The sequence below is a fragment of the Lacerta agilis genome, chromosome 6 (genome assembly GCF_009819535.1).
Source record: "Lacerta agilis isolate rLacAgi1 chromosome 6, rLacAgi1.pri, whole genome shotgun sequence".
Classification (NCBI taxonomy): domain Eukaryota; kingdom Metazoa; phylum Chordata; class Lepidosauria; order Squamata; family Lacertidae; genus Lacerta; species Lacerta agilis.
In genome coordinates this window covers 82,961,055-82,986,182 of record NC_046317.1, presented here as the reverse complement: position 1 = coordinate 82,986,182, position 25,128 = coordinate 82,961,055, and the positions used below count along the sequence as shown (strand labels likewise).

The window sequence follows — 25,128 nt, the reverse complement described above, 5'->3', positions numbered from 1 at the left end:
GTTCCTCTTCCAATATTTCCCAGCTTCTGCCCTCTGCAGCCTCTGAACTATGCCCCTCTGCAAACCACTGTTCTAAATCTATACTATCCTCCTATTCTCAGGAAGGTTCAGGAGAAGGGGAGCGGCCCCCACCATTCCTCCTCAGTCCAGCCCCTGCCATTTAACTTACATTATTCTATAGTGCAGCATGCATGCGAAGGGAGGTTTCCCTGCAATGGCAGACCCACAAACTCTTCCTTGCAACCCCTTCCTTGCTGTATTTTTGTATGCCCCTTAAAGACCTTTAACGATTAACAAGTTTAGAAATGCTTTCCAATACATAAATAAAATAAGCCTTGTCCTCCAAAGAAGTCAGCGTCACCTTAGAATGAGCTCCACCTCACAATGGTAGGCTTGTCCTGCTGGTTTTACGCATGCATCTCTCAGGCTCTTGAGATTCATGGAAAGGAATGTGATTTTGAATGGCGGTGCTAAACACTGGGAGCTGGGAAGCACCCATGCCAACCTACTGGCAGGATGAAACAACAGCTGCCTACATTCAGCCTGGCACTGAAGATCCTGAGTCTTTGAATACAGGCTCTGTATCATTTGTTGGTCTATTCAGTGGCGCAAGTGCTGACACTGGCATGTGTTCAGGGTCCTACTGCCTTTTATGTTTTGCTTTCATCTTTTTTCTCCTTCTTGTTCCTTCCCTAAGCCACGATTCAGAGAAAAGGAAGGACTGGGATGATCTAACTGCTACAGTCTCTACCATGTGCATGAAGTTGAAGTTAAGCACTTTTTAATGTGCTTCTTTATTTACGCACTTATATTTTGCCTTCTGAAAATAATTTGAAGGTTAAATATATAGGGTGGCATCCAATTTTTGTGTCTCGTCAGCACAAGAATTTCCACTTGTACAACGAGACTTCCCCCTCTCTTCTCTGCTCTCTCGAAATCTTCTCTGGAGCATTCGGGTAACTCCCTAGAGCAGATTTCAGGTGCACAGGGGGAAGAGTAGTCCCATTGAACATGTGGAAATCCTCGTGCTGATGGGATGCATTACTCAGTGCTACTTTGGATACAATCCATGATCAATGCAATTCAGAATGTAAGGATCGGCACAGAATAATAGTAGCTAAATTAAATATAGAAAGCCTCCCAGAAGAGAAACATTCCAACATTTCTTTAAAACGAAAGGAGTGGAGTTTAGATGGCATCTCTCCAGAAAGGGTTCCATAGTTTTGGTGGTGCCATTGAAAAGGCACTCTCTCTGGAACTCCATAAAGAAATAGAATTTAAAGCAAACAGAGCTTTAAACAATAACCTTAGACCTAGGATAGGTTCATATTGGGGAAACTCTGTAAGTGTTGTGGGAGAATAATGACACTGCACTCTAGTTTCTCATCTTTTCATTTAAATAAACAAAACACTTGGCCCCTAGGAGGAGTCTGGAAAGATGCCAGGACCAGGGCAAGGCAAGAATTCAAAGGAACCAACTCCTTCCTAGTCTCCCAACATGTTTCCAAACCTGGGAGAAAACTATGGCAGTCTGGACCTGATACAGTTACCAGGCACGATGGCTGAGCAAGGCATCCCAAGGTCCTCAGATGCTGCTTCAGTACCATGGACAGCTCTCTCCTCATTGTCCATGTTTCTTTCTGCTAGTGCGTGCCCTACCTATCCCTGATTTGCTTTCCCCTCTCATAGCCTTCCTCGATATGGTGCCCTCTACATCTTCCACCAGGCCCAGGGAGCACGACCAGTGGTCAGGGATGCTGAGAGTTGGAGTCTGACAACATCTGGAGGATACCAGCTAGGGCAAGGCTTCCTAAATATCAGGGATGAGCAGTGAAACTGGAATAGTTAAAGCATGGAATCTTATACGGTACATAACAAAGCAGTAGAGATCTCGGAAGTGTTAGCCGTTGACTGGCAGTAGTTCCCCAGCATTTCAGAAAGGGATCCTTCCCAGTTCTTACTAGAGCTGTTGCGGGTTGAACCTGGGATCTTCTGCATGCAAATCAGATGCTGCAAGACCGAGTTTTGCTAGTCACCCTTCCTCCAGTATGGAATTGCTGTTTGCCAACTTAGCCTGAACTGACAATGAGCATATGAGTATTCAAAAGGGGGGTTCCAATACAGCAGCTCCAATTTGGAGTGAGTCCAGCCTCAACTTGAGTAAGTCCTTATTTGAACTGAGGCTCTTAGCCCACCTTTACTACCCTCTGTTATCTTTGTCAGTCTCTCTCCAACAGACTTACTTTCAGGAAGGGGAGAGGTAGCAGAGGGAAGAGGGTTTCAATCAACATAGGAGAGCACCATGATCCTGGCATCCACATCTCATTTGCTTACTTACTCAGCACGATGGCATTTTACCCTTTAAGACATGGATAGCAAATAATGCTGGACTCCCAGTGTCCCTGAATACTGGCCAGACTGCCTGGGGCAAATGGGAGTTGTAGTCCAATAATATATGGAAGGCACCAAGTTACTTATCCCAGGATTAAGAAATACAAGGGAACCCTGAGAGGGCCATGGTGTGAACCAAAGATTGTCAGTCCTCATCCACTGGAGAGGAATTCAAGAATTCTATTATTCAGTCCTAGGAAATACATGAAGAGCAGAGACAGTTTTGGATCTTCAACTGGGCAGTCCCAGACACTTCTGCTTAATTAGGGTAAGAAACCTTATTGTCATTGAATGGTATGTGAGGAGGCAATGAGAAGAGATTTAATTGATCATATCCACCAGCAAAAGAAGGGCTAATTAATAATAAGAGAGTAGAATATAATGGATTGGTAGTTTGTGTAAACTATGAGGTAATTGGACCCCTCATGCCATTGTTAGTATCAATCACACCTTTGTTCATCGCAAAGCCTGGCTGTCCAGAGACAGCAGAGAGACAATTGATCAATAATGAACCAGCATGTCAATACAGCCTGTGAACTGTACTCCATTGTTCTACTCATTTTGATTGCTGTGGTTTCCGTATCTTAAGTGTTGAGCCTGGGCAAAACTGTCATCCAGCAGCCCCTTCATTCCCAGTTCAAAAGCAAATATATCACACAAGGATGACACTCCAAACTGACCATATCCAAGGTAGGAGGAAGCCCACTGTTTCTTGCTTGCCCATATTAAGGGGAAACTAGCTTAATTATTCTAATACATCCTTGCTCAGGAGTGACTTTGTACCCATTCTGGTACCTTTATATACTATCCTTGGCAAAACTGTAGCTCAGTGCCAGAGCATCTACATTGCAGGCCCAAGGCCCCAGGTTCAATCCCGGGCACCTCTAGCTAGAACAGGGAAAGTCCCCCATCTTATTCCTTGGAGAGCTGCTGCCAGCCAGTGTAGAGGGTACTGAACAAAGTGGGCCAGTGATCTGGGGCTCAGAATAAGCCAGATTCCTCTGTTCTGATGAGTTGTCTTCTGCTAACATTGAAATATGCTTTTGTCCCACAGCAAAACAGAATGGGAGTAGCATCCCATGACTTTGCCTGAAGAAAAGGTTGCAGCTCTGCATCAGTGCTGAAAAGTTCTGATTTGCTTTTCAGGAGTCTTGAGGGGCTCCACTTTGTATCCTGGAGACACGCAACATGGCATTAAAGCATATAGAGCATCACAATACAGCTTTGTTATTAAGATTAATCCCTTAAATTGCCTTTGTATACAAAGTCATGCTAAATAAGCCTTGTCCGTATCTATATCATGCTCTTGTAAATTGAGACTAAGATAATCCATTACAACAACAGAGATTTCCCCAAACTGTGTGTGTTCCTGCCAACCCAAACAGGCTTAGATTTTCATCCTTTGTGTCATAAATGTAGCTCCACTATCTTGCTCCTCTTTTCTCTTGAAGGTCTGTGCAAACAAGTTGACTGCAGCCTAGTATGGACCATTGTAGATACTGTCAGGAAAGGGGATGGGGAAAAAAATCAACTAGTATCATAGGACAAGGACCATAGGTCAGGGGTAGAGCAATGGGTTCCAGGTTCAATCCCTGGCATCTCTTGGTATGGCTAGAAGAGAACACTACCCAAAGCCCTGGAGAGTCACTGCCAGTCAGTGTAGTGACAATATGGACCAATGGTCTGACTTAGTGCATGTCTTGCTATGGTCCACACACATTTGGATACTGTGCTAACACAGAATTCTCACCCCTCTTCTGCATATTCCTGTGTGGAAAGGCAAACATCCTTTACTGAGTCCTGCCAACACAATAACTACCTCCCAAAGAGATTCTCTCATTTTGTCGTGGATATTGCCAGTATTAGAAAATTGCAATTTGTTCTGGTGCCTTGGGGGGGGGGGGTCCCTCCCATCCCCAACTTGCTTTCTTGCTGACAGCGATCTCCTCCACTTCTGACTGAATCACATATGGAGAACAATGAGATCCTCTGCAGCCTTCTACAAAGGGTCGCGTACAAAGGGAACGCCTTAATGTAATATATTTTGCAAAAATGACTCCCCCCCTTTCCTTTAAGCTTTGATACAGTCTTTTATCCCCAGACTGCCTGCCAAACATCAGAACCAGCCCATGTAGTCTGAGGTCAGGGGGGCATAGCCACCAGATCTTACTTGGTATAAACTAAAAGGTAACGGTAAAGGTAACCCTGACTGTTAGGTCCAGTTGTGGACAACTCTGGGGTTGCGGTGCTCATCTCGCTTTATTGGCCAAGGGAGCCAGCATACAGCTTCTGGGTCATGTGGCCAGCATGACTATGCCGCTTCTGGTGAACCAGAGCAGAGCACGGAAACGCCATTTACCTTCCCGCCATAGTGGTACCTATTTATCTACTTGCACTTTGGCATGCTTTCAAACTGCTAGGTGGGCAAGAGATGGGACCGAACAACGGGAGCTCACCCCGTCACAGGGATTCAAACCACTGACCTTCCGATCAGCAAGCCCTAGGCTCTGTGGTTTAGACCACAGTGCCACCCGCGTCCCTGGTAGTATAAACTACCACAGCCAAAACAAAATTGCTTCCAGAAATGCCCAGTGAACATGTTTAGGTTGCATATTCACTAGACATTCTCCAGCTATGCAAAGCCTTGCTAAATATCTACTATTTGATACTACTTTGATTTACTGTTATGTTTCATTTCAATATTTGATGTGTGACTATATCCGACAGCTGCTTTGCAATCAGCTGGTTAATTGGTGCTGCATATTGGCTAAGTGTCTACCTTTCTTATGTCCTCAAACACAATCAACAAAAGGACCCACAAATATCGAAATATACTTGCAGTGTACTCCAAAAACAAAACATACATAAAAGGACAATTTGCAATAGTGCAAATAGGACAGTGAACAACATTACTAAGGAACAATTGGTTTTGACCAATTAAGTTTTTGACCATTAAGGGTTTGGTTTTCTTTTCCTTTTTGTCCCAATTAGCCCCATGTCCTTGGGATAGGTTTTCGAAGCAACATCTTTTGGGAATGTGTCAAAATAATTTATCTTGTGCACCAGTGGCTGAGCAGTTTTATTTTTGTTGAGAGGTATGTGCAAGTAGGGTGGAAAGTGGAGGGAGGGATCTCTTATTTTCCTGTTCTGGGTTTTATTTACCGGTAATTTAAATAATATTCCCATTGATTTCCATGTGTGTAAAAGATACTGCTTTCTCATTCTTTTACTCACAGGTTTCTCTGGTGCTTCTTAAAGTCAGACATCACAGGGGCCCATTTGACAAATGTCTGACATGTAAAAAGTTGGGATTCTGACAAGTTGAAATTGTGCGAAACTTCATTTCATTTGTGCGAAGCTTCATTTCATTGGGGCTTTACTTTTATTTCAGCTTTACTTAGGTAGTAGCAATCGCTGACTTTCAGGTGGAACTCCAGCTTGTAGTTTGAGAATATACAAAGAGCAGCGCTGGATGAGGCCAATGGTCTATTTAGTCCAGCACCCTGCTCTCACGGTGGCCACGGTGGAAACCAGCAAACAAGACCCGAGAACAAAAGCGCTCTCTCCCTATGTGGTTTCCAGAAACTGGCATTGAAGGAGCATTATTGCCTTTGACCATGGAGAATCCTGTTTGGAGATTTTGTAGAGGCCATTGAGGTCTAATCCTCTTTCAATGCCATCCAAGTTGATGGTCATCACTACCTCCTAAGAGATATGCAAGATATATGACATATAAATGTCTTCTACTGGGGCAGATCAATGGTACGTCAAGTCCTAAAGCCCTAACTGGCAAGAGCTCAGCAAGAACTCCGTGGGGTTTTTTTTTACTTTCTTTACTTTGGTGCCCCAAGTTCTATTTATAAACTGGAGGTCTCATGGAATGAGCCTTGGAACATCTGCAAGCAAGGCATGCCCTCTTCCCTTTAACCACATCCCCTCTCCTTTCCAAGGTCAACCTTCACCATACTGAAAACAGCAATGTTCAGCTTCATATCTTTCTAGGACCTGTTTTGACGACTGAAAACAGCAATGTTCAGCTTCATATCTTTCTAGGACCTGTTTTGGCTGGTCACTGATAGGAACATTGGGAAATGCCTTACACTGAGTCATATTGCTGGCCCATCTAGCTCTGTGTTGTTTACACTGTCCGGCAGCAGCTCTCCAGGATTTCAAGGCCAGGGACATTCCCAGTCCTACCTACAGATGCCTTGGATTGAACCTCAAATCTGCTGCATGCAAAGCAGATGCTGTAACCCTTGAGCCTTTCCCCGGCTGGAAATATTGTAGAGGAGTACCATGAGAGCCTGAGCACCACAGAAGAATGCCTGCATTGTTGTGGTGTCTGACAGCTGCAGTTCACATTTTGCCTCTGGAAAAAGGAAGCATCTTTTCTCAAAGTCACTTGTTATGTTAACAGCCCAGTTTGAGGGCTAAGCAAACCATCTTTGAACAACAGGCTACTGGGGCTTGTTTGTTAGCAGATCTCCCTATCCATTTGTGATTAAGGTGAGATTCCTCACACACCTTAAATAGAGAGCTTCCGAGCATTATTTTCCACAGTGCAATTAGTGAACAATGCCTCCAGTCACCCAAACAACCCACGTACCCATCCAGGGAAGGCGCCACTAAGCATCTTTCATGTGCTTAATCGCACATGAAATTCTAGGCGTGGTTTCAGCAATTCTCCTCAAATTATCATTGCTCTGATGTGATCAGTGCACGTGGTGGCTTTCCAGATGAGCAAAAGAAAATGGTCTCTGTTGCAAAGAGCATGCAGTTTGAAGAACTAATGGGGAGAACACCTCCAATCAGGCTCGGTGTGTGTGTGTGTGTGTGTGTGTGTGTGTGTGTGTGTGTCTGTGTGAAATGTTTGCCATAAGCTCAGAAAATACCACAATTGTTTACCTACTCAGTTCCAAGCCTGCCGAATTCCCCAATGATGCCATCAGAGAAACAGTGCTTGCTCTTTCCCAACTACTCCTCCTTGGAGTCTCCAACCCACTCCCATCCCTAATTTCCTCCATCACTGCTTCAATGGAAGTAGAAGAGAAATGAAGCAACAAAGGGGGGAGTTCTTTCCCCCCCAACTACTCTCCCTCTCAGACACCTGCCATGCTACATGCCCAACACCAGTAGCGCTGGAAAATGTAGCTTGGATTGATTTGATTTTTATTGTGTTTCTATGCCGCTTTTCAATCTAATGAATCTCAAAGTGGCTTACAAACAATAGATAACAGCAAAGTAATAAAAACATAGCAGAGCATCACAAATACAGCCCAAATCGTATGAAAGAATCAACAAATCATCAGTTGCAATCCCTAAGACACTATTAACGAACAGCAACTGAAAAGAATAAGCTAAGGGTACAGCGGAAGTCATGTTATTAACAAATCAATAAAGCATTTATACTCTATAAAGCAATGTTAACAACTACAAAAAAGCAACTTTAAAAATGAGCTAAGCGCTGTTAAGTTCATGCGCACACTCGCCAATGCCCCCATAACTCAAAATCATTCGCTCTGTTCAGTTCATTAAAATGCACATAAAACACACATGGTGCCCATTGTTAAGCCAGTTCAGCCACATGCTCAGACGTCACCATTCCTGAGTCCAGCGCCTCCCAAAGAAGAGAAGAAGAAGAGTTTTGGATTTGATACCCCGCTTTATCACTACCCGAAGGAGTCTCAAAGCGGCTAACTTTCTCCTTTCCCTTCCTCCCCCACAACTAACACTCTGTGAGGTGAGTGGGGCTGAGAGACTTCAAAGAAGTGTAACTAGCCCAAGGTCACCCAGCAGCTGCATGTGGAGGAGCGGAGACGTGAACCCGGTTCCCTGGATTACAAGTCTACCGCTCTTAACCACTACACCACACTGGCTCTCCAAAGGATGTTGGGGGTAAAATACATGTTTCGGTAATAGAACTCGGAGCCAGAATAGAATGTGGGGACCTGTAAGAGTATAAAAAGAGTCCTGCTGGAACAATCCAAAGGCTCATCTAGTCTAGCATTCTGCTCTCATGGTGGTCAACCAGATGCATATAGAAAGATTACAAATGGGACCAGAGCGAAACAGTGCCTCTCTTCACCTTTTGATTCCGAACAACAGGTATTCAGGATATACTCTGACCATGGAGGCAGAGCATAGCCACTGTGGCTAGGAGCCATTGGCAGGCTTACACCCCACAAATCTGTCTAATCCCCTTTTAACCTTTAAAGCCCTAAACGGCCTCGGTCTCTGTATACCTGAAGGAGCGTCTCCACCCCCATCATTCAGCCCGGACACAGCCTTCTGGCAGTTCCCTCACTGCGAGAAGCAAAGCTACAGGGAACCAGGCAGAGGGCCTTCTCGGTAGTGGCGCCCGCCCTGTGGAACGCCCTCCCATCACAGGTCAAGGAAATAAACAACTACCTGACATTCAGAAAATACCTGAAGGCAGCCCTTTTTAGGGAAGTTTTTAATGTGTGATATTTCTGTATTTGATTTCTGTTGGAAGCCGCCCAGAGTGGCTGGGGAAATCCAGCCAGATGGGCGGGGTACAAATAATAAATATTATTATTATTATTATTATTATTATTATTATTATTATTATTAAAGCCATCCAAGTTGGTGGCCATCACTCATAGAATCACAGAATTGTAGAGTTAGAAGGGACACTAAGGATCATTGAGTCCAACCCCTTTCGATGCAGGTATATACAGCTGTCTCATACATGGATCGAACCTGCAACCTTGGCATTATCAGCACCACACTCTAGCCAACTGAGCTATCCAGGATGAATGCAATGGAGATGAGCGTTGCAAGACTCCCAAATCAGTACTTCGAAGCTTGGAAATAACAGTCTTGACACCATCACTAATTTCAAGCTTTACAGTAGGAAGTGAGGAAAGATAGCACCTATAATAGCGCTAAGGGCTTCTATGGAAAGGAATGTGTGATACAGTATGTAGGGAACGTGAGACATATGAGGAGCCCTGAGTTACAGGAGTTTTATAGTTTCCTAGGACTAAGAACAAGATGGACATATTAATGGCACTGGAAAACTTCATTAGAATTATTTTTTATTGGTTCCTGAAGTCCAGTGTGTGTAGTATATGAATTAATGCTACTGGGCCAACCACTTTGTATACAGTTTGTCTTCCCTTGCTCAGAAGACAAGATCAGATGCCTCTTGATTAAGATCTCTGTGAAATATTTATGTAGATCCAAACATTTAAGCTATTGACTTCTTTCATGTAGTTAAATGATGTGATCCCAAGGGCACATATAAATTGGGTATGCGTTATGTGCAATAAATCACCCTGAATTTTCAAGCAAACAAAAACCCGAAAACAATCAGCGGTGAACTTAATGGGCACTGAGGATCCGCCTTGCTATTATTTAAGCTTAAGTTAGACAGGATGTAATTCAAAGCTCTCTTTTTGAGCCGTACTTAGTTGCTGCTATTTACAAGACAGGCATTTTTCAAGCGGCCGGGATTATTAATTCTAGATATTAATTGCATGCTGCAAAACCGACAATTTGGTCGGAAACAATGGAGCAAATGCTGTAGATAAATAAACTCAGAAGCCCATTAGCTGCTGCCATACTAATGGGCCATTGTGCATATTGGCTTTCAGAGCTAAAGGTTGGGACAAATTAATATTATATCTACTTAACTAATTACGCATGTAAACAGTTTACAGGTCCTTGAAGAAAGCAGTATGAGAAAACACTTAGCAGTTGTTCCGCCAGCTGGATTTTCAAATGCTGCACAAGCATTAATTGACTCCCCATCGCCAGCATGCTTTCACTGATGTCCAGAACCTAATTTATAAATAGATTTTATGATATGCTTTCTCTGTACCCAACAGGCACATGAAATCAAATAATGTTGCCCACCAGTTGTTGCATGCATTTTAATGTTACCTCAGTTGAAGAACGTATCTTACATGACAATCCTATGTGTGTCTGCTCAGAAGTAAGTCCCACTGAGTTCAGTTGGGCATACTCCCATGTCAAATGGGTATAAGATTGCAGCCTTAATTATTTTATTCCCCCCACCCCCAATGTGGCATTGTGTTGAATAGTTTAATTTTAGAGTGGAACATTCCAGAGGCAATAAACCAGCAACAAAGCCTATCTCTCTATTTTTTCTTTCTTCTTTTTACAAGAGTGAGCTCTGCTCGTGTTATGACTCCTTTAAATCCTGTCTGTGTCTGGATACATGTGCAAATGCTTCAGTGAATGAGAAATATACAGTGGTACCTCTAGTTGCAGACACGATCCATTCCAGGGTGGCATTCGCACCCTGAAAAGTCCACAACTAGAGCAGCGCTTCTGTGCAAGCGGGGAGCGGAATAGAACGCTTCTGCGCTTGCGTGCGTGGTGAAACCCAGAAGTATGCACTTCTGGGTTTGCCGTGACCGCAAGCCAAAAAGATGCAACATGAACCTAACGCAACATGAGGTATGACTGTATCTGATCAGGACCCAAACAGATTGGCCAAATGCAAGACTCCAGACGCAGTTCAAAAGTCTGTGGGTCTGTCCAATAAGACATGTCTTAGGATCTTCAACCAATAAGCTCTGGGACAGTTCAGCTGGTAGAACATGAGATTCTGAATCTCAGGACTGTGGGTTCAAGCCCCACTTTTGGGGAAAGATTCCAGCATTGCATGGGATTCGACTACTGTAGATGATCCTAGTGGTCCCTCCCAACTCTATGATTCTCTACCATAGTAACACAGGAAATTGCCTTCTACTGAATCAGACCATTGGTCATCGAGCTGTTAGCCCTGTTTGTTACCATTGTCTCTCATGGATGTTGCCACTGCTGCTTGCAAGCTACTTCACTCCCCAGCTCCTTCTGCTTCCTCTTTTCTGGATATAAGTCACATCCCAACCAATCAGGGATCCTGCAGGAAACAGGGTGGTGTGATGACACTACATAGCCAGTCAGATTTAGCTATGTGAGTCCACTGAGGTCAAGCATAGGCAATCAAGAGTGAGGGCAATGTAAAGGAGCAGTCAAACATTATTGCTAGGTGTGCTGGAAAATAATCAAACAATGGAGGCATTTTTTTCAGAACAACTAAAAATATTCACATGGGGATGCACATACATACACACACAAAAAAAAACCGAATGAATAGTTTCAACTGAGCTTGCACCCTCCAATGTGATTGCCATCCACGCAGAAAATGCAAACCTGAACACTAATCTTCAATATTTAACAATTTCAAGAACCGCTTCTAGAATGTACACTATGTCACAGCCTTGAGGACAAAGCATCTTTCATTTACTGTTTATTCATTGCCAGGATTGAGTCTTTCAAAGATCTGACTGAAGAAGTTGTATGCATGTCAGTGGGAGCAGGAGAGGTTGCTGAAACATTTGCATGCAGAGCCCAAACATCATCTGCTCTTCATCATCCCTGTTTGGCACAAAAAGGGGACACAGTGCATTTGTCTTCGTGGAGGGCACTGCCAGCAGAAGTGCCTCTGGCATCTGTGGCATTGTATTGAAACTTCAGCTGAACGGTGCAGTGAGAAGAAAAGTTCTTGTGTCACACTAGTCTTGTTTGCACACTTACAGACAGCAGCATCTAGTTGCAGGGAGGAGCTACCAGGATGAGTAAACATGGAATATTACTGTTGGAGATTCATTCCCCGTGTGCAGTCATGGAATTGTTGTCTATCACATGACGGTGTTTTCATTCCACAGAGTGGGAAGTGGGAAGTGACGGAAGACAGGATGTTTGTCTTACTGTGTTCCCTGAAGTGGGACTGTTGTCCTTTGTTCTTTCTCTTTTCTGTCTGATGCTAAAGAGAGAGAGAGAGAGCTATGATGGAGTGCTCCATGTGTGTATTATATGCAAATAAAGTAGGTTAGCCAACATGTTGAGTTGCTGTGGTCTGTCACGCAAGCTGCGCAAACTCTGTGGATGCTAAGAGTGTACTGTGATGTTCGGGCTGAAGAAGCTTAAGAAGCTCCCGAACGATCATCCAGGAAGAAGGGAACATGCCAGTCGGGCATGTGTCTCTGCCAGGTTCATACTTGTGAGTAGGCTATTTCCTGACAATTACAGGCATGTCTGGGAAACCCACATCAAAAAAAGCTCAACAACTTCTGTGTCCGGATGTTCACTTCTTGAAATATGGCAATCCTAGTTGGGTTCTGCTTGAAGGTTCTCTGCATCTGGGTGTTCACTATGAGAACAGGATGCCTGATCCAGTGGGCTCTTCTCATCTTCTTATGGATTTACAGAGAAAATGTTATGTTGTTAGTAAGGCTGTGAGCTTTGTGGCCCAATCCACTGTATTCCATGAGATTAGCCCCGGGGAAGAGTGTACAGCAGAGGCAATCAACCTGGCACCCTCCAGATCCTGTTGAACTCCAATTCCCATCAGCCCTGAATAGTCAGGGCTAAATAGTCAGGGATGATGGGAGTTGTAGTCCAACAGGATCTTGAGCGCACCATGCTGGTTTACGTACTGTATCAGATTGCAGCCTTAATAGGCTGGCTATTACCTGAGCAAAGTAATTTATTGAACATAGGTATTTATTAATCCACATACTGTAAAGTCACCCTAATGCAATTGTTTTAGTAGAAAGGTATTTTTTTTAACTCTATTGGGTTTGAAATTGTTTTTATATATAAAACTGCTTTAGATATGTTTTTATTGTTAAATCACTTCAAGATGCTTTATAGTAATTGGCTCAGAAATGGAGTTAAATTAAAAATCAAGCAAATTCTTTTGAACTATGCAAATGGTAGGGGGCCTTGTACTTACACAACTATTTTTTGGCTTAAAATCATAGAAGCATAGAATTGTAGAGTTGGAAGAGCACTGAGGGCCATTCCTGCAATGCAGGAATCTTAGCCAAACATCCAAGACAGATGGCTATCCAACCTCTGCTTAAAAGCCACCAATGAAGGAGAGTCTATCACCTTCTGAGGGAGTCTTCTCCACTGTTGAACAGTTCTTACTGTCAGAGATTTCTTCTTGGTGTTTAGTTGGAATCTTCTTTCTTGTAATTTGAAGCCATTGGTCTGGGTCCTACCCTCCAGAGCAGGAGAAAACAAGCTTGCTCTTTAGATATTGGAAGATGGCTATCATACCCCCTTTCAGTCTCCTCTGTTCCAGGCTAAATATACCCAACTCTGTCAACCGTTCCTCATAAGGCTTGTTTTTCAGACCCTTTATCATCTTGGTTGCCTTCCTCTGCACACGTTCCAGCTTGTCAACATCCTTCTTAAACTGTGGTGCCCAGAACTGGACACAGTACTCCAAGTGGGGTTTGGTCAAGGCAGAATAGAGTGGTACTATTGCTTCCCTTGATTGGGACACTATACTTCTGTTGATGCAGCCTAGTGTCCTAGGAGTACTTTAATGCTGATTAATTAGCACCATATATTATCAGTTCCAGTAAGAACATACAGAACAGATGTTCTCCACCATGAAACTCTCCACCTACCGTGATAGCACCATTTAGCTGAATTACCTTTGCTAATATTGAGATATTAGCATTAAAGCCACAGCCGTTACTGAATCCCAGTCATATCAGAAAGCAATTAAATGCCTTTCCAGCATCTCCTCAAGGGAAAAAATGATAATGTGGGTCCTCTGATGGCTCCAGGGATGAAGGAGTTTTTATTTAATCGCATTATACAGTTTCCAGTGGATTTCTCCTCCCAAGCCGACGTTAAATTAAAGTGGCTAGTGGAATCCCTCTCATGTGGAAGGATCAGCATGCATGCTGGGATTCAGCTGTGTGTCTGGAGTCCAGATGTTGAATTCTGGTCATGCTGCAAGGAGAAATGCTTTGACATCACAGCATGAAAGCTACCAAAGTGAGAATGTTTACCATGAGAAAATCACCTGTGTAGATGGCGAGAGGCTCATCAACTGATGCTCACCTAATGATGACCTCCATGTGTTAATGGACCATCATAGTCCTAACATTATAGGAATTTCTTACGACGATGTCCCAACACCCCAGATACAATGCAGACTTTCAGCTGTCTTTCATTGGGAGCTGCTTCATATGTACATGTGCATTGTTTGATGACCAAACCGCCAACTAATATTTTGCATGTGAAGGTAATAGCCCTTGATAGTCTTATCCTCCCTGAATTTGTCCATTTTTAAAAATAAAAAAGCTATCCAAGTTGGTAGTCATCACTACATCTCATGCAAGCAAATCCCATAGTTAAACTGTGTACTGTGCAAAAAAAAAAAGTCATTGGATGGCCCCAAGTCCTAGTATTATGAAAGAGGCAGAAAGATGCTCTGTCCACTTTCTCTATGCCATGCATAACCTTATACATCTGTCTATCATCTGCTGTTTTTGTAAAATAAAACACTGAATATGTTGTAACCTTTCCTCATAGAGCAGCAGCTCCATCCCCTTGCTCATTTTGATTTCCTTTTACCAGCACTACAATTATAGAATCATAGAATTGTAGAGTTGGAAGGGACCCCAAGGGTCATATCGTCCAAACCCCTGCATTGCAGGAATCTCAACTAAAGAATCCCTGATGGATGGCCATCCAACCTCTGCTTAAAAACCTCCAGGGAAGGAGAGTCCACAAACTCCCAAGGGAGAACGTTCCACTCTCAAACAGCTCTTACTGTCAGAATGTTCTTCCTCATGTTTTGCAGGAACCTCCTTTCTAGTAACTTGAAGCCATTGGTTCAAGTCCTACCCTCCAGAGCAGGAGAAAACAAGCTTGTTCTCTCTTCCATGTGACAGCCCTTCAGATATTGGAAGATAGCTATCATATCTCCTCTCCTCTGTTCCAGGCTAAACATACCCAGCTCCTTCAACCGTTCCTCATAAGGCTTGGTTCCTCGACCCTTGATCATATCGGTTGCCCTACTATGTGCACATTCCAGCTTGTCAACATCCTTCTTAAATTTCTAAATATCTTAAATATTATCTTAAATACTATTAAATATCCTCTTTGAGGCCAGGCAACCAAAACCTTACACAGAACTGTGGTCATGACTGGCCACCTTAGGAGGAGGAAACACAATATAATACACTTCCGGGGGGTAGGGAGTCAAATCAAATCAAATCAAATCAAATTTTATTAAACGGTCACAGACCAAATCGTCCAACGAAGCACACACAAGACAAACACACGAAAAAACAGCATTTCGAAATTAAGATCTTAGATAAAATTAAACGTTTGCCTTTGCCTGCGCATTGCCAATGGATAGCTCATATTTCCTGTGTCTAATAGCAGAAACGCAGAATTTGGCAACATTAATCGTAATCTCAGAGACTTTGTCTTCTACCAGGGCTTTCAAGCGTTGGGATTCTGATTCATTTTTAAACTTTTGAAGAACTGGGGTAATAAAAGTCTGTCGTAAATCCTCGTAGAAACTGCAATGCAGCAGTATATGCAGGTTTGTTTCCACCTCCAAGGAGCCACATGGGCAAACACGTGACTCATACGGTTTGCCTTCATACCTGCCTAGTAACAGGGCAGAGGGCAACACGTTGAATCTGACCAAAGTGAAGGAATGTCTATATTTAGGTATTTGTAGTTTGGTCAGATAGTCTGCGGGTGAAAACCCTCTCCCGGAGTCTCTTATTGAGGTATGTTTTTCCATTTTGCTCATGTGACACTGTAGCTCTGTGTCCCTAATGCGTTGGAGCACTTGACTTTTGGCTCTGTCGTAACCTGCTGCTATCAGAATCTGTGGGGAAAATCCCAGGCTTCTTATCTTGCCAAGGAGGGAAGCTTTCCAGTTGGAATGAAAGGTGTCTAATAGTGTTAGAGGTGCCAACCCAGCCGGGAAAAAGATGAGTTTTAACCAATAGTGTATCCTCATGATCCACACCCGCGCATCAATAGGTAATTGTCCGACTTCAAGGCGGACAGCCGTGTTAGAAGCACAGGGAGGGACTCCCAATAAGGAACGATAAAATTTGGTTTGGAATGCCTCCATAGGCACGAGATTTTTGAAACTGCAAGGGGGGTAGGGAGATAGACATAGCCTCCAAAGATGAAGAAATGCTTGTTTATCAGATTTGGTTATCTTAGCCACAGGATCTACAGCAAATTATTATTTTATGACTAAGAACAATTTAAGGAACACATTAGGAACACAAATTAAGGGGCACGATTTAATTTTCTAGAATTCGTCTACTGATCAAAGGTTGGCTTCTGCTTAATCTCTCCCTGCTGCCATTTCTCATTTCTGTTCTTTTCCAACCCATTTCATGCCATTTTGTGATTGAACCAGAAGGTTTCTGGGCTCTTATCCCAGCTGATCCCAATGACTCAACTGTGTGTGACTTTGGGCAACTCATAAAATTTCTGTGTGAGCGTCAAGGTCAACTCAGCCATGAAGCTGGATGAAATGCAGGGCCTTGCAAAAAGGCAAAAAAATTGCATCAGAATGTAATCCTGCTGTACTAAATATATGGAAACCCAAGAGATTGTTTTAATGTCATTAAAAGGCCAAAATCACATGTCAAGCACACACAAAGGCTTGCAGCTGTAGTTCAACCGCCTTTCTTGAGGACACAATTCTGGAAGGGGTTGATTGGGAGTGAAGAAGCAGCGGGAGGGAAGGGGTGTTTAATTATTTTCCCACCCACAATTTGCTGGACTAAATTGCTTACCCACAGCAGCTTTTCTCCCTGGGAAGTCTCAAATGCATGTATGAGAAGGAAAACGTGTTTGAAATCTTAGTGGGGGAGCCATTTCAGGGATGATTTGCAGTAGGAAACAGCAGGAAAATGGGTTAAGCACTTCCTCCTCATGCTGCTTCTCTGCTCTCAAACAGTCCCTGGCAAAGTGGGCATTAAAGTTATGCCCATTTGCGTGTAACATATAGTTTGATCCTTATTGATTCCTTCCTAAAACTAGACCATAAAAGATACAATTTGGATGCTCAAGGTCAAAAAGAAAAATCCCAAGGCCTTTCCTAAACTACAATGGGAAGTTGCCTTGGCTTATATCAATGGTCAAAACAATGTTTAATCCAGATCAGTATTGTCTACACTGGCCTTCTTCAACCTTTGTACCCCAAATGACGTTAGACTACAACTCCCATCATTCCTGACCATTGCCTAAGCTGATTGGGGATGATGAGATTTGGAGTCCAACAATGAATGGAGACCCAAGCTTGAAGAAGATTCATTCTTTGGACGACCGTTCCCATCACCTGCTCTCCAGCTTTCCAGGCAGTAGTTTCCTCAGCCTTTCTAGAGATGACAGGAATTGAATTGGAAGCTCTTTTCATGCAAAGCATACTACTGAGCTGCAAACCCTCCGCAAAGAAATTATGCTTCGTGTACCATAAAGTAATGTTGCCACGATTCAGAGAACTCCTTCCCCTTGAGCCCACACCTTGAGACAATTAAGAGCCGTAGCTTATATAAGAGAGACACCAAATCTACTGCAACATATTCCATTTCCACATGGAAGCTGTAATACCTCGCACCTGTGTAGTTCACAGCCAGCATTGCCACACGGTCGAATTCAGAGCTGGCATGGAATGTGTTCCATCTGATCAGCCCCTGCCACATCAAATTGTTTACAAATGCTCGCGGTTCCATGTGGAGTCGAACATGAGCCAAAGCATCGTTTGGCAGTGCTCACGCGGGCAGGACAAGACTGCCGAAGAGGAGCCCTGGTGAATCACCAGAATTGGGGGTCTGTCATAAGAATGTGGGGCGACAAGGAGAAGGGGACGACAAAGGATGAGATGGTTGGACAGTATTCTCGAAGCTACTAACATGAGTTTGGCCAAACTGCGGGAGGCAGTGAATGATAGGCGTGCCTGGCGTGCTCTGGTCCATGGGGTCACGAAGAGTCGGACACGACTGAACGACTGAACAACAACAACAACAACAACATAAGAATGTGACTGTGGCTACCATGATGCCACTTTAAACAGTCATGGCTTCCCCCAAAGAATTCTGGGAGCTGTAGATTTTTAAGGGTGTCAAGAGTTGGTAGGAAGCTGCTGTTCACTTCCCAGAGCTACAATTCTCAGAGTTCCTAGCTGCATTTCAAGAGAGCCAGTGTGGTGTAGTGGTTAAGAGCAGCAGACTCATAATCTGGGGAACCGGGTTTGCGTCTCCGCTCCTCCACATGCAGCTGCTGGGTGACCTTGGGCTAGTCACACTTCTTTGAAGTCTCTCAGCCCCACTCACCTCACAGAGTGTTTGTTGTGGGGGAGGAAGGGAAAGGAGAATGTTAGCCGCTTTGAGACTCCTTAGGGTAGTGATAAAGCGGGATATCAAATCCAAACTCTTCTTCTTCTAAAGCACATGCATTCAGCAATTACTTGGCCTCTCCCTTATGATATAGTGAGTTAGGAACAGCAGAACCTGCCTTTATACCAAGTCACACCAGAGGTCCATCTAGGTCAATGTCATCTACACTGACTGGCAATGGCTCTCCAGAGTTTCAGACAGGATTCTTTTCCTGTTCTGCCTGGAGATGCCAGGGATTGAAGCTGAGACCATCCAAGGCTCTTCCCCAGAAGGTTATGTTTTCGTATAGGGGCTGAGGGGGAACCAAGAGCCCCTGCTGAAGTTGTAATCACTGGATGAGGTCAGGACTGTATTGTGATCATCCATGTCACGCACCAGGAGGGAACATGGGCGAAATTACCATGACAAAATGCAAAGGCAATTTCTTTTTGGCTGAACAAAGCGAGGCAGAATGTTTTGAATCTCAAAGCTATTGTGTGGGACAAATACTTTTCTTTAAATGAAAAAAGAGAGAGCCTGGTTTAGAGAATAAAATGAAAATGGTATTGGAGATAAAAGAGCATAAGAATATCTGAACAAGCGGCCAAGGTCCTCACCCGCAGCCTGTTTTCAACAGCAGCCGGCTAGAAGCTACAGCGAAGCTAGGAAGCATCAGTCCTCAACCGTTGTTCGTCCCCAGCTTTTGGTACTCAGATAGACTGCTGCTGAACATGGAGTTTCATTACTGTGTAAAAATAGGTCTTGTTAAAATTATCTGAGTGCATCAAAATCAAAACAGCACTAATTTTTCTTGACACAAAGTAGGTTAAGTTATATTTTTTATTAAATTCATTTTTTATTAAATAATGTTGTGTGAGTTTCTTTAAAGGTATTACTGTCACACACATGGTAGATGCTTTGGGGGAAGTGTTTTATCTTTCTAAAGTTTTGGGGGTTTTCCTTTTTGATTTTAAATGGTATTGTACTGAAATGTTGCGTATAAATCAATTCCATTCAATTTAGCTGCCAAGCATAACTGCCTTTCAAAGTCCTATCCTCAATAAATTTGTCCAATCCTTTAAAAAAATACCTAAGTTTGTGATCTTCAACATGTTCTTCCGGTAGCAAATTCCAAGAGTCAATTAGGCCTATGCCAACTTACTTCTTCTCCCCCCCCCCTTTTTTTCTTTTTTGGTCTGCACTGACCCTACTGCCATAGGAACACAGGAACTGCCTTACTCTGAGTCAGACCATTGGTCTCATTATCCCTGTAGCTCATTATTGTCTACCTGCCTATCCAGGATTTCCGTCAGGAGTTTATCCCAGTTCTACCCAGTGATTGAACCCACGCATGCAAAACAGGTGCTTTACCACAGAGATTGCTACTCTATTCCATTGGGGGGGGGGCATTCCGTTCATTGCTTTTATGCTTCACCTTCTCCAAGAGGAGTCTCAGGTCACCTTAACAGCCCTAATTAAAACCTCTCAAAAACAGCTGCACATTCTACACAACCAAAAAAAAATCAATTGAAGTCACAATGAAACAACACCAGCTTTAGAAAACAGCAGCGGAACACGACGTACTCTCTCTTTCCGCACTGAACACTTAGCCACCAGGTGCCTGGCAAAATAAGTATGTTTTTAGGCAATGTCAAGATGTCACCAGGGCGAGACAACCTGATCTCAGCTGGCAAAAACAGGGAGTCACCACTGAGAAGGCCCTGTTCTGCCTCATTGCCCACTTTTCAACATAAAACAATTAAATCACCAAGTATAACTCGAAGCACAAACATATGCAATGGAGAGCCTGCTGGGTCAAGCCAAGGGCCCATCTAGATTGGATCCTGTTCTCGCAGTGGCCAGGCAAGTGCCCACAGAATGTCCGCAAGCAGGAGAGAAGCACAACAGCACTCTTCCTACTTGTGGTTTCCAGCAACTGGGAAAATAAGATAACTTCCCCACTACATGTCAAAGGCTGTTTGTGAGCAGGTGCATCTTTAACTGGCACTTGGAAGGCATCAGAGAAAGTGATAAGTGAGCTTCCACAGAGAGGGTGTTCCACATACAGGGCTCTAGAGGAAAGAAGGGCACTTATTGCATTACTGCCCCATAGACCATTGCTATCGATGGGACCATGAGCAATTGGGACCACAAGGAAATGTGTGCCCTTCTTAGACACTACATTGACACAAACTCAAGCACCCTATAGGTAAGAAAGGTACTTTCAGTCTTCAGTTATTTTGGCTGGCCCTTTTTCTTCTATCTCCAGATACTTTTGAAGATGGAACAAACAGAACTGTGCGCAACTATTGCTCCTGTTCTTCCAACAGTTGCAAATATTCTTTTACCATCAAGTCAACAGAATTCTTTTAAGGCAATCTTGAGCTCCAATGAGATGAATGCAGCCTCCACAGAAGGAGCATGTGGTTGATTGCACTCATTAACTTACATGGTATTTTACTGATTTCATGTTAGATTAAATGGACAGCAGAATCTCTCCTGAAATTACAGAACCACTGCAAAATCGCTTCAGTGTAAATCCTATTGACCTCAGTGTATGAACTCTTAAACAGAGGTGTGAATGGTTGTATTCTTAGTCAATTTCCCAATAAGCCTATGCAAATAACAGAAATTATGGAAAAGAAGACAAAACCGGCATTTGTATAATGATATTCATTTGTAATTTATTGCGAATTGTTGTTTGAAATTATGTTTGTTTTACTCTGCATATTATGGAGTGTTGCTTGTTGCTTTATTGTTTTGATCGCAGGTGCCTAGAGTTGGTTTAAACATCATTTTATTTAGGAAAAGCAACAAAAAAATAAGTTAATATTTGGGGGCAAAAAAAAATGATCTTCCTTCAGGCATTTCCTCAAACAGATCTGTCCTTTAAAAAAGAAAAGAAAAAATCACACATACAGCCTATCTGTTTGCCAGCCTGCCACACTGCTTTTCATTACCTAGAAACAGGCAAGAAGTGAGCGAAATTGAAATTTAAGGGAATGTATGATTTCTGCAGCCTTCAGATGTGAAAGCACACAAATGAACATTCCTCTTATCCAGACACTATTGTCCCTTAGGGGGAAAGGCTAGCACTTTGTGCTAGTGACAGCCTTTGTTCCCATGACCTGGGATATATCAGCGTGGTTAGGCAGGAAAGATTCATCAGCTGTTCTCATTATTCCCTTAAAAAAAAAAAAATCTGTTTCCAGAGCAACGGATCCTCAATTATTAGACTGTGTAAAATGAAGCTTAAAGCCACTCAGTCCTCATTATTAACATGTTTGCATATTCTGACAGGCGGTGCCATCAGACAGATGGAATGACCATCGTGAAAAGGAGAGGACAAATAAGAGAGGGCGACTCTAGCATGTGCTGGTTTAAAACACTGTTTTGGAACGGCCCTCGACCAGGATTTCATCTCAGATATCAGTACACCAGGACAGGTCTATAGCTGAAACCTTGGATTGGTGGGTGAAGGGAGAGATGGCATAAAGAGGTCTAGGAGGGGATTTAATTGCATTTTTATGTATTGGGGGGGAGGGAAGATGCTGTCTTAATGAGACACACTTGCTTTTAAAGCAGGTTTCCTATTAATTTCCTTTTCCTGGAAGTAATTGCACAATACCTCAAAAAAGCAACCTCTCGGTCAGTTTAAAGATTCAGAATATAAAGTTACCCACTAACTAAGGCAGTGGGGTAGACTATAAAATTGTGAGGGCAGGAATGTGTGTGTGTTGAGGAGAGTACTCAGAACACAACTAGGGTATATTAAGTGAAGGGGCATATGTATTATGATATATTTTTTTCTTTTGGGGGGGGGGTCCTGTGTCAAAGTCCCTTAGTTACAGACTTCCATGGGAGATTTTTCTGAAGCCTACAATGGAACAGTCACTGCCTCTGTTGTGTTCAATCAAGACCCTAAGTCAACATCTCTTGCACAAACAGCCCATGACACTCAACCGTAGCTCCTTGTTTATATCAGTCTGTTGGGTCCTGGGGCTTCCCATCCAGCTGATTGAATTCTCCTGCCGCACAATCCTGCCACGAAAGCACCCTGTCAAGTTTGGTTCCGTTTTGTTGTGCACGCGTGTTGTGCACGCACACTGGACACAGGAAACGGCTCCCTTCCCAGAACCAACTGTTCTCGCAATTTAACCACCACCGCGCGCGCACAAAATCCCAAACACAATGCTTTGCTGCTGCTGCTGCCGCTGCCACTGCCGTGCTCCTTTGAGGACCCCAGTGTGTGAGTCACAGCTAGAAAGATTTTTGCAGTTCAGTGGAAAGAGTTTTATGCTTCAAAAGGAGGAGAAAGTGAAGGGGAAGGCTCGTTGGTGGGTGAAACCCTTCTTCTCTCACACTTATAAATAGAAAAAACAGGATTGCAACCGCCTAGCTTCCCCACCACCCCCACCCCCACTCCCAACCTCTCTCTCTCTCTCTCTTTCAACACTCACTGCTGTGCTTCCTACTTCTTGGTGTGTTCCGAAAATTGCTTTCTCGGTGGGGTGGGCCAGAGGGTGGGATTGGTGACTTAATTATTACTCTGCTTCTTCCATCTCCATGGTGACCTCTCATCCCAAACAGCCTATCCCCTCCCACTTTATGAGATGTCCTTCTCTTTCTCTCTGTTGCAAGGGGAAAGTCAGGCACATGCCCAAGCTTCGGTTAAATTGCCCAGGTAAATTAGGCTATGTGTGGTAACCAACAAAGATTCAGCTTAAGCAACCCAGCTCCGTCCTGACTGCTCTCAGCTCTTGGATGTTCTCACAAGGAGCAGGCAGTGTTGATTTTAGCCGTTTTATTTTCAGTGTGTTTGCATGCCTGTAGATTGAGAGGAGTGGGGTGGGCTGGATGTCGTGTGGGGTGAGAGGGAGACAATGGAGCTCAGGCAACTTTCCAGAATAAAGCAGCTCTTGCCATTTTGGACCAAGCATCCTTCTCCAATGATGGCAGAAGGGAGAAGCCAGTCTCTTCCAATTGCAGGCAAAGAAAGTAGAGTGAAGTAATATTGTTGAGTAGCATCTTCCCAGGCAGGTGAACAGCAGCAGGTAACTGTCAGCCAGGTGGAGCCTGAAATCACCGGTTCTGAGTTTTTACTGCCTGAGAGGCCCAGCCATGACTGCTTGCCCTCTGATATAGAACTCATGCAGTTAGAAATCTGGTCTATGCCAATGACTTCCTGAGCTGCATTGGGCATGTCCCTTTATCTCTGATTCGCTTCATCATTTGTGAATAAGACAGCCTGTTTCAAGGAGAGAGGACGGAGTCTCCAAGGCTAAGGAATCCTGCTGCCCAGTAAGAGGGTGGCCGAAAAAATTCGGGGAAGAAGCTCAAAGAATCCTGGCTCTTTCCCCCTTGCCCTGCTCTGAAATGCTTCCTTCAGCTGGCACAGGGAAGCGTTGCCCTTCCGAAGGGCTAGGATGGGGAGACTGCTCTCATGTAATCCTATTTACAGCTAAGCCACTGCATCATTTCAGGACTTACTGCAGAGAATATGTTCCTAATTTCCTTCTGCCCTCCCTTCTCTGACAGGCTTATTGCCAGATTGGCAGATGCGAAGACACATAGACACACACCCATTCCCGATCTGTTTCTCTCTCTCTCCCTCTGCCTCTACGACTCTCTCCCATTCCTCACCACCCAGCCCACATCCTCTGCTATACTGGGAGGGGGAGGGGGAGGGGGAGGGGAGGGGGCGGGGAAGAGAGAGGAAAAGTCCCGCTTGCATTTTTACCTTGCTGCTCCTCGGCTTCAGTCCCGGCGGTGTCACCGAGGATGCTGGGGTCGCTTTGTGACCTGCCTCTGGGGAGAAAACAGCCAGTTCCTTCTTCTGATGCAGCCATGAGGGGGTGGGGAAGGGAGGGGAGGGGTGGGGTGGGGAGGGGAGGGGGAGGGAGAGCAGATCTCAGAGGCCGGAGGAGGAGGAAGAGGAGGAGGAGGGAGAGGCGCTCATGAAACCGGAGGCAGCCCAAGGTCACGGCGGGGAAGGGGGTGACCCGGTGGTGGTGGTGCAGAGCGCGCCTCTCTTTTCAGCCGGGGAGTCCCAGCAGCGGGAGCATGTTGGCAACCAGCCTCGTCCTGCAAGCGCCCCGATGCCAAGCAGTCCGCTGGCACCATCCAGATGCAGGGATGGGCGTCCCTCCCAGCGCCTGGGGGCTCCTAGGGCTCGGCGGGGCGCTGCAGAAGTTTCTTCCTGGGCATCTTCTCCTCCGAGTGGCGAAGGCTGGCTTCACGCTGCCTTGGTCAGAAGGAAGGCAAGGGGGATGGATGGCAGGTGAGGTGATGGGAGGAGGTCGGAGTGAGCCAAGTCCTAGGCTCAGCAGGAGTCTCTTCCCATATTACGGCCAGGCAGAGGAGAAAAGGCAGGCGAAAATAAAATAAAGCACGCGCATCCACCCTCCTGGAACTGCTTGCTGCTGCTGTTGCTGCTGCTGCTCTTCTTCGCGCATCTGTTGGGAAACAGAGGGATTCTCCCATCATGCCCTGCGAGAGTAGGTGTGACATCACCGGGGATGGGGGAAGAAGGAGAAGG

The 25,128-nt window shown here is 44.4% G+C and overlaps 1 protein-coding gene across 4 annotated transcripts in view; it reads right to left on the bottom strand.

Moving 5' to 3' along the window:
• PHACTR3 (phosphatase and actin regulator 3) overlaps positions 1-24,469 on the bottom strand; it is a 201,287-nt gene extending 176,818 nt beyond the window's left edge. For all 4 annotated transcript variants that reach the window (XM_033153656.1, XM_033153659.1, XM_033153658.1 and 1 more), the window contains exon 1: positions 24,331-24,469. In XM_033153656.1, the coding sequence (XP_033009547.1) occupies positions 24,331-24,439 (109 nt within the window). In that variant the 5' untranslated portion in view covers positions 24,440-24,469. The remainder of the gene's footprint in view (positions 1-24,330) is intronic.
• Between the last annotated feature and the right edge of the window lie 659 nt (positions 24,470-25,128).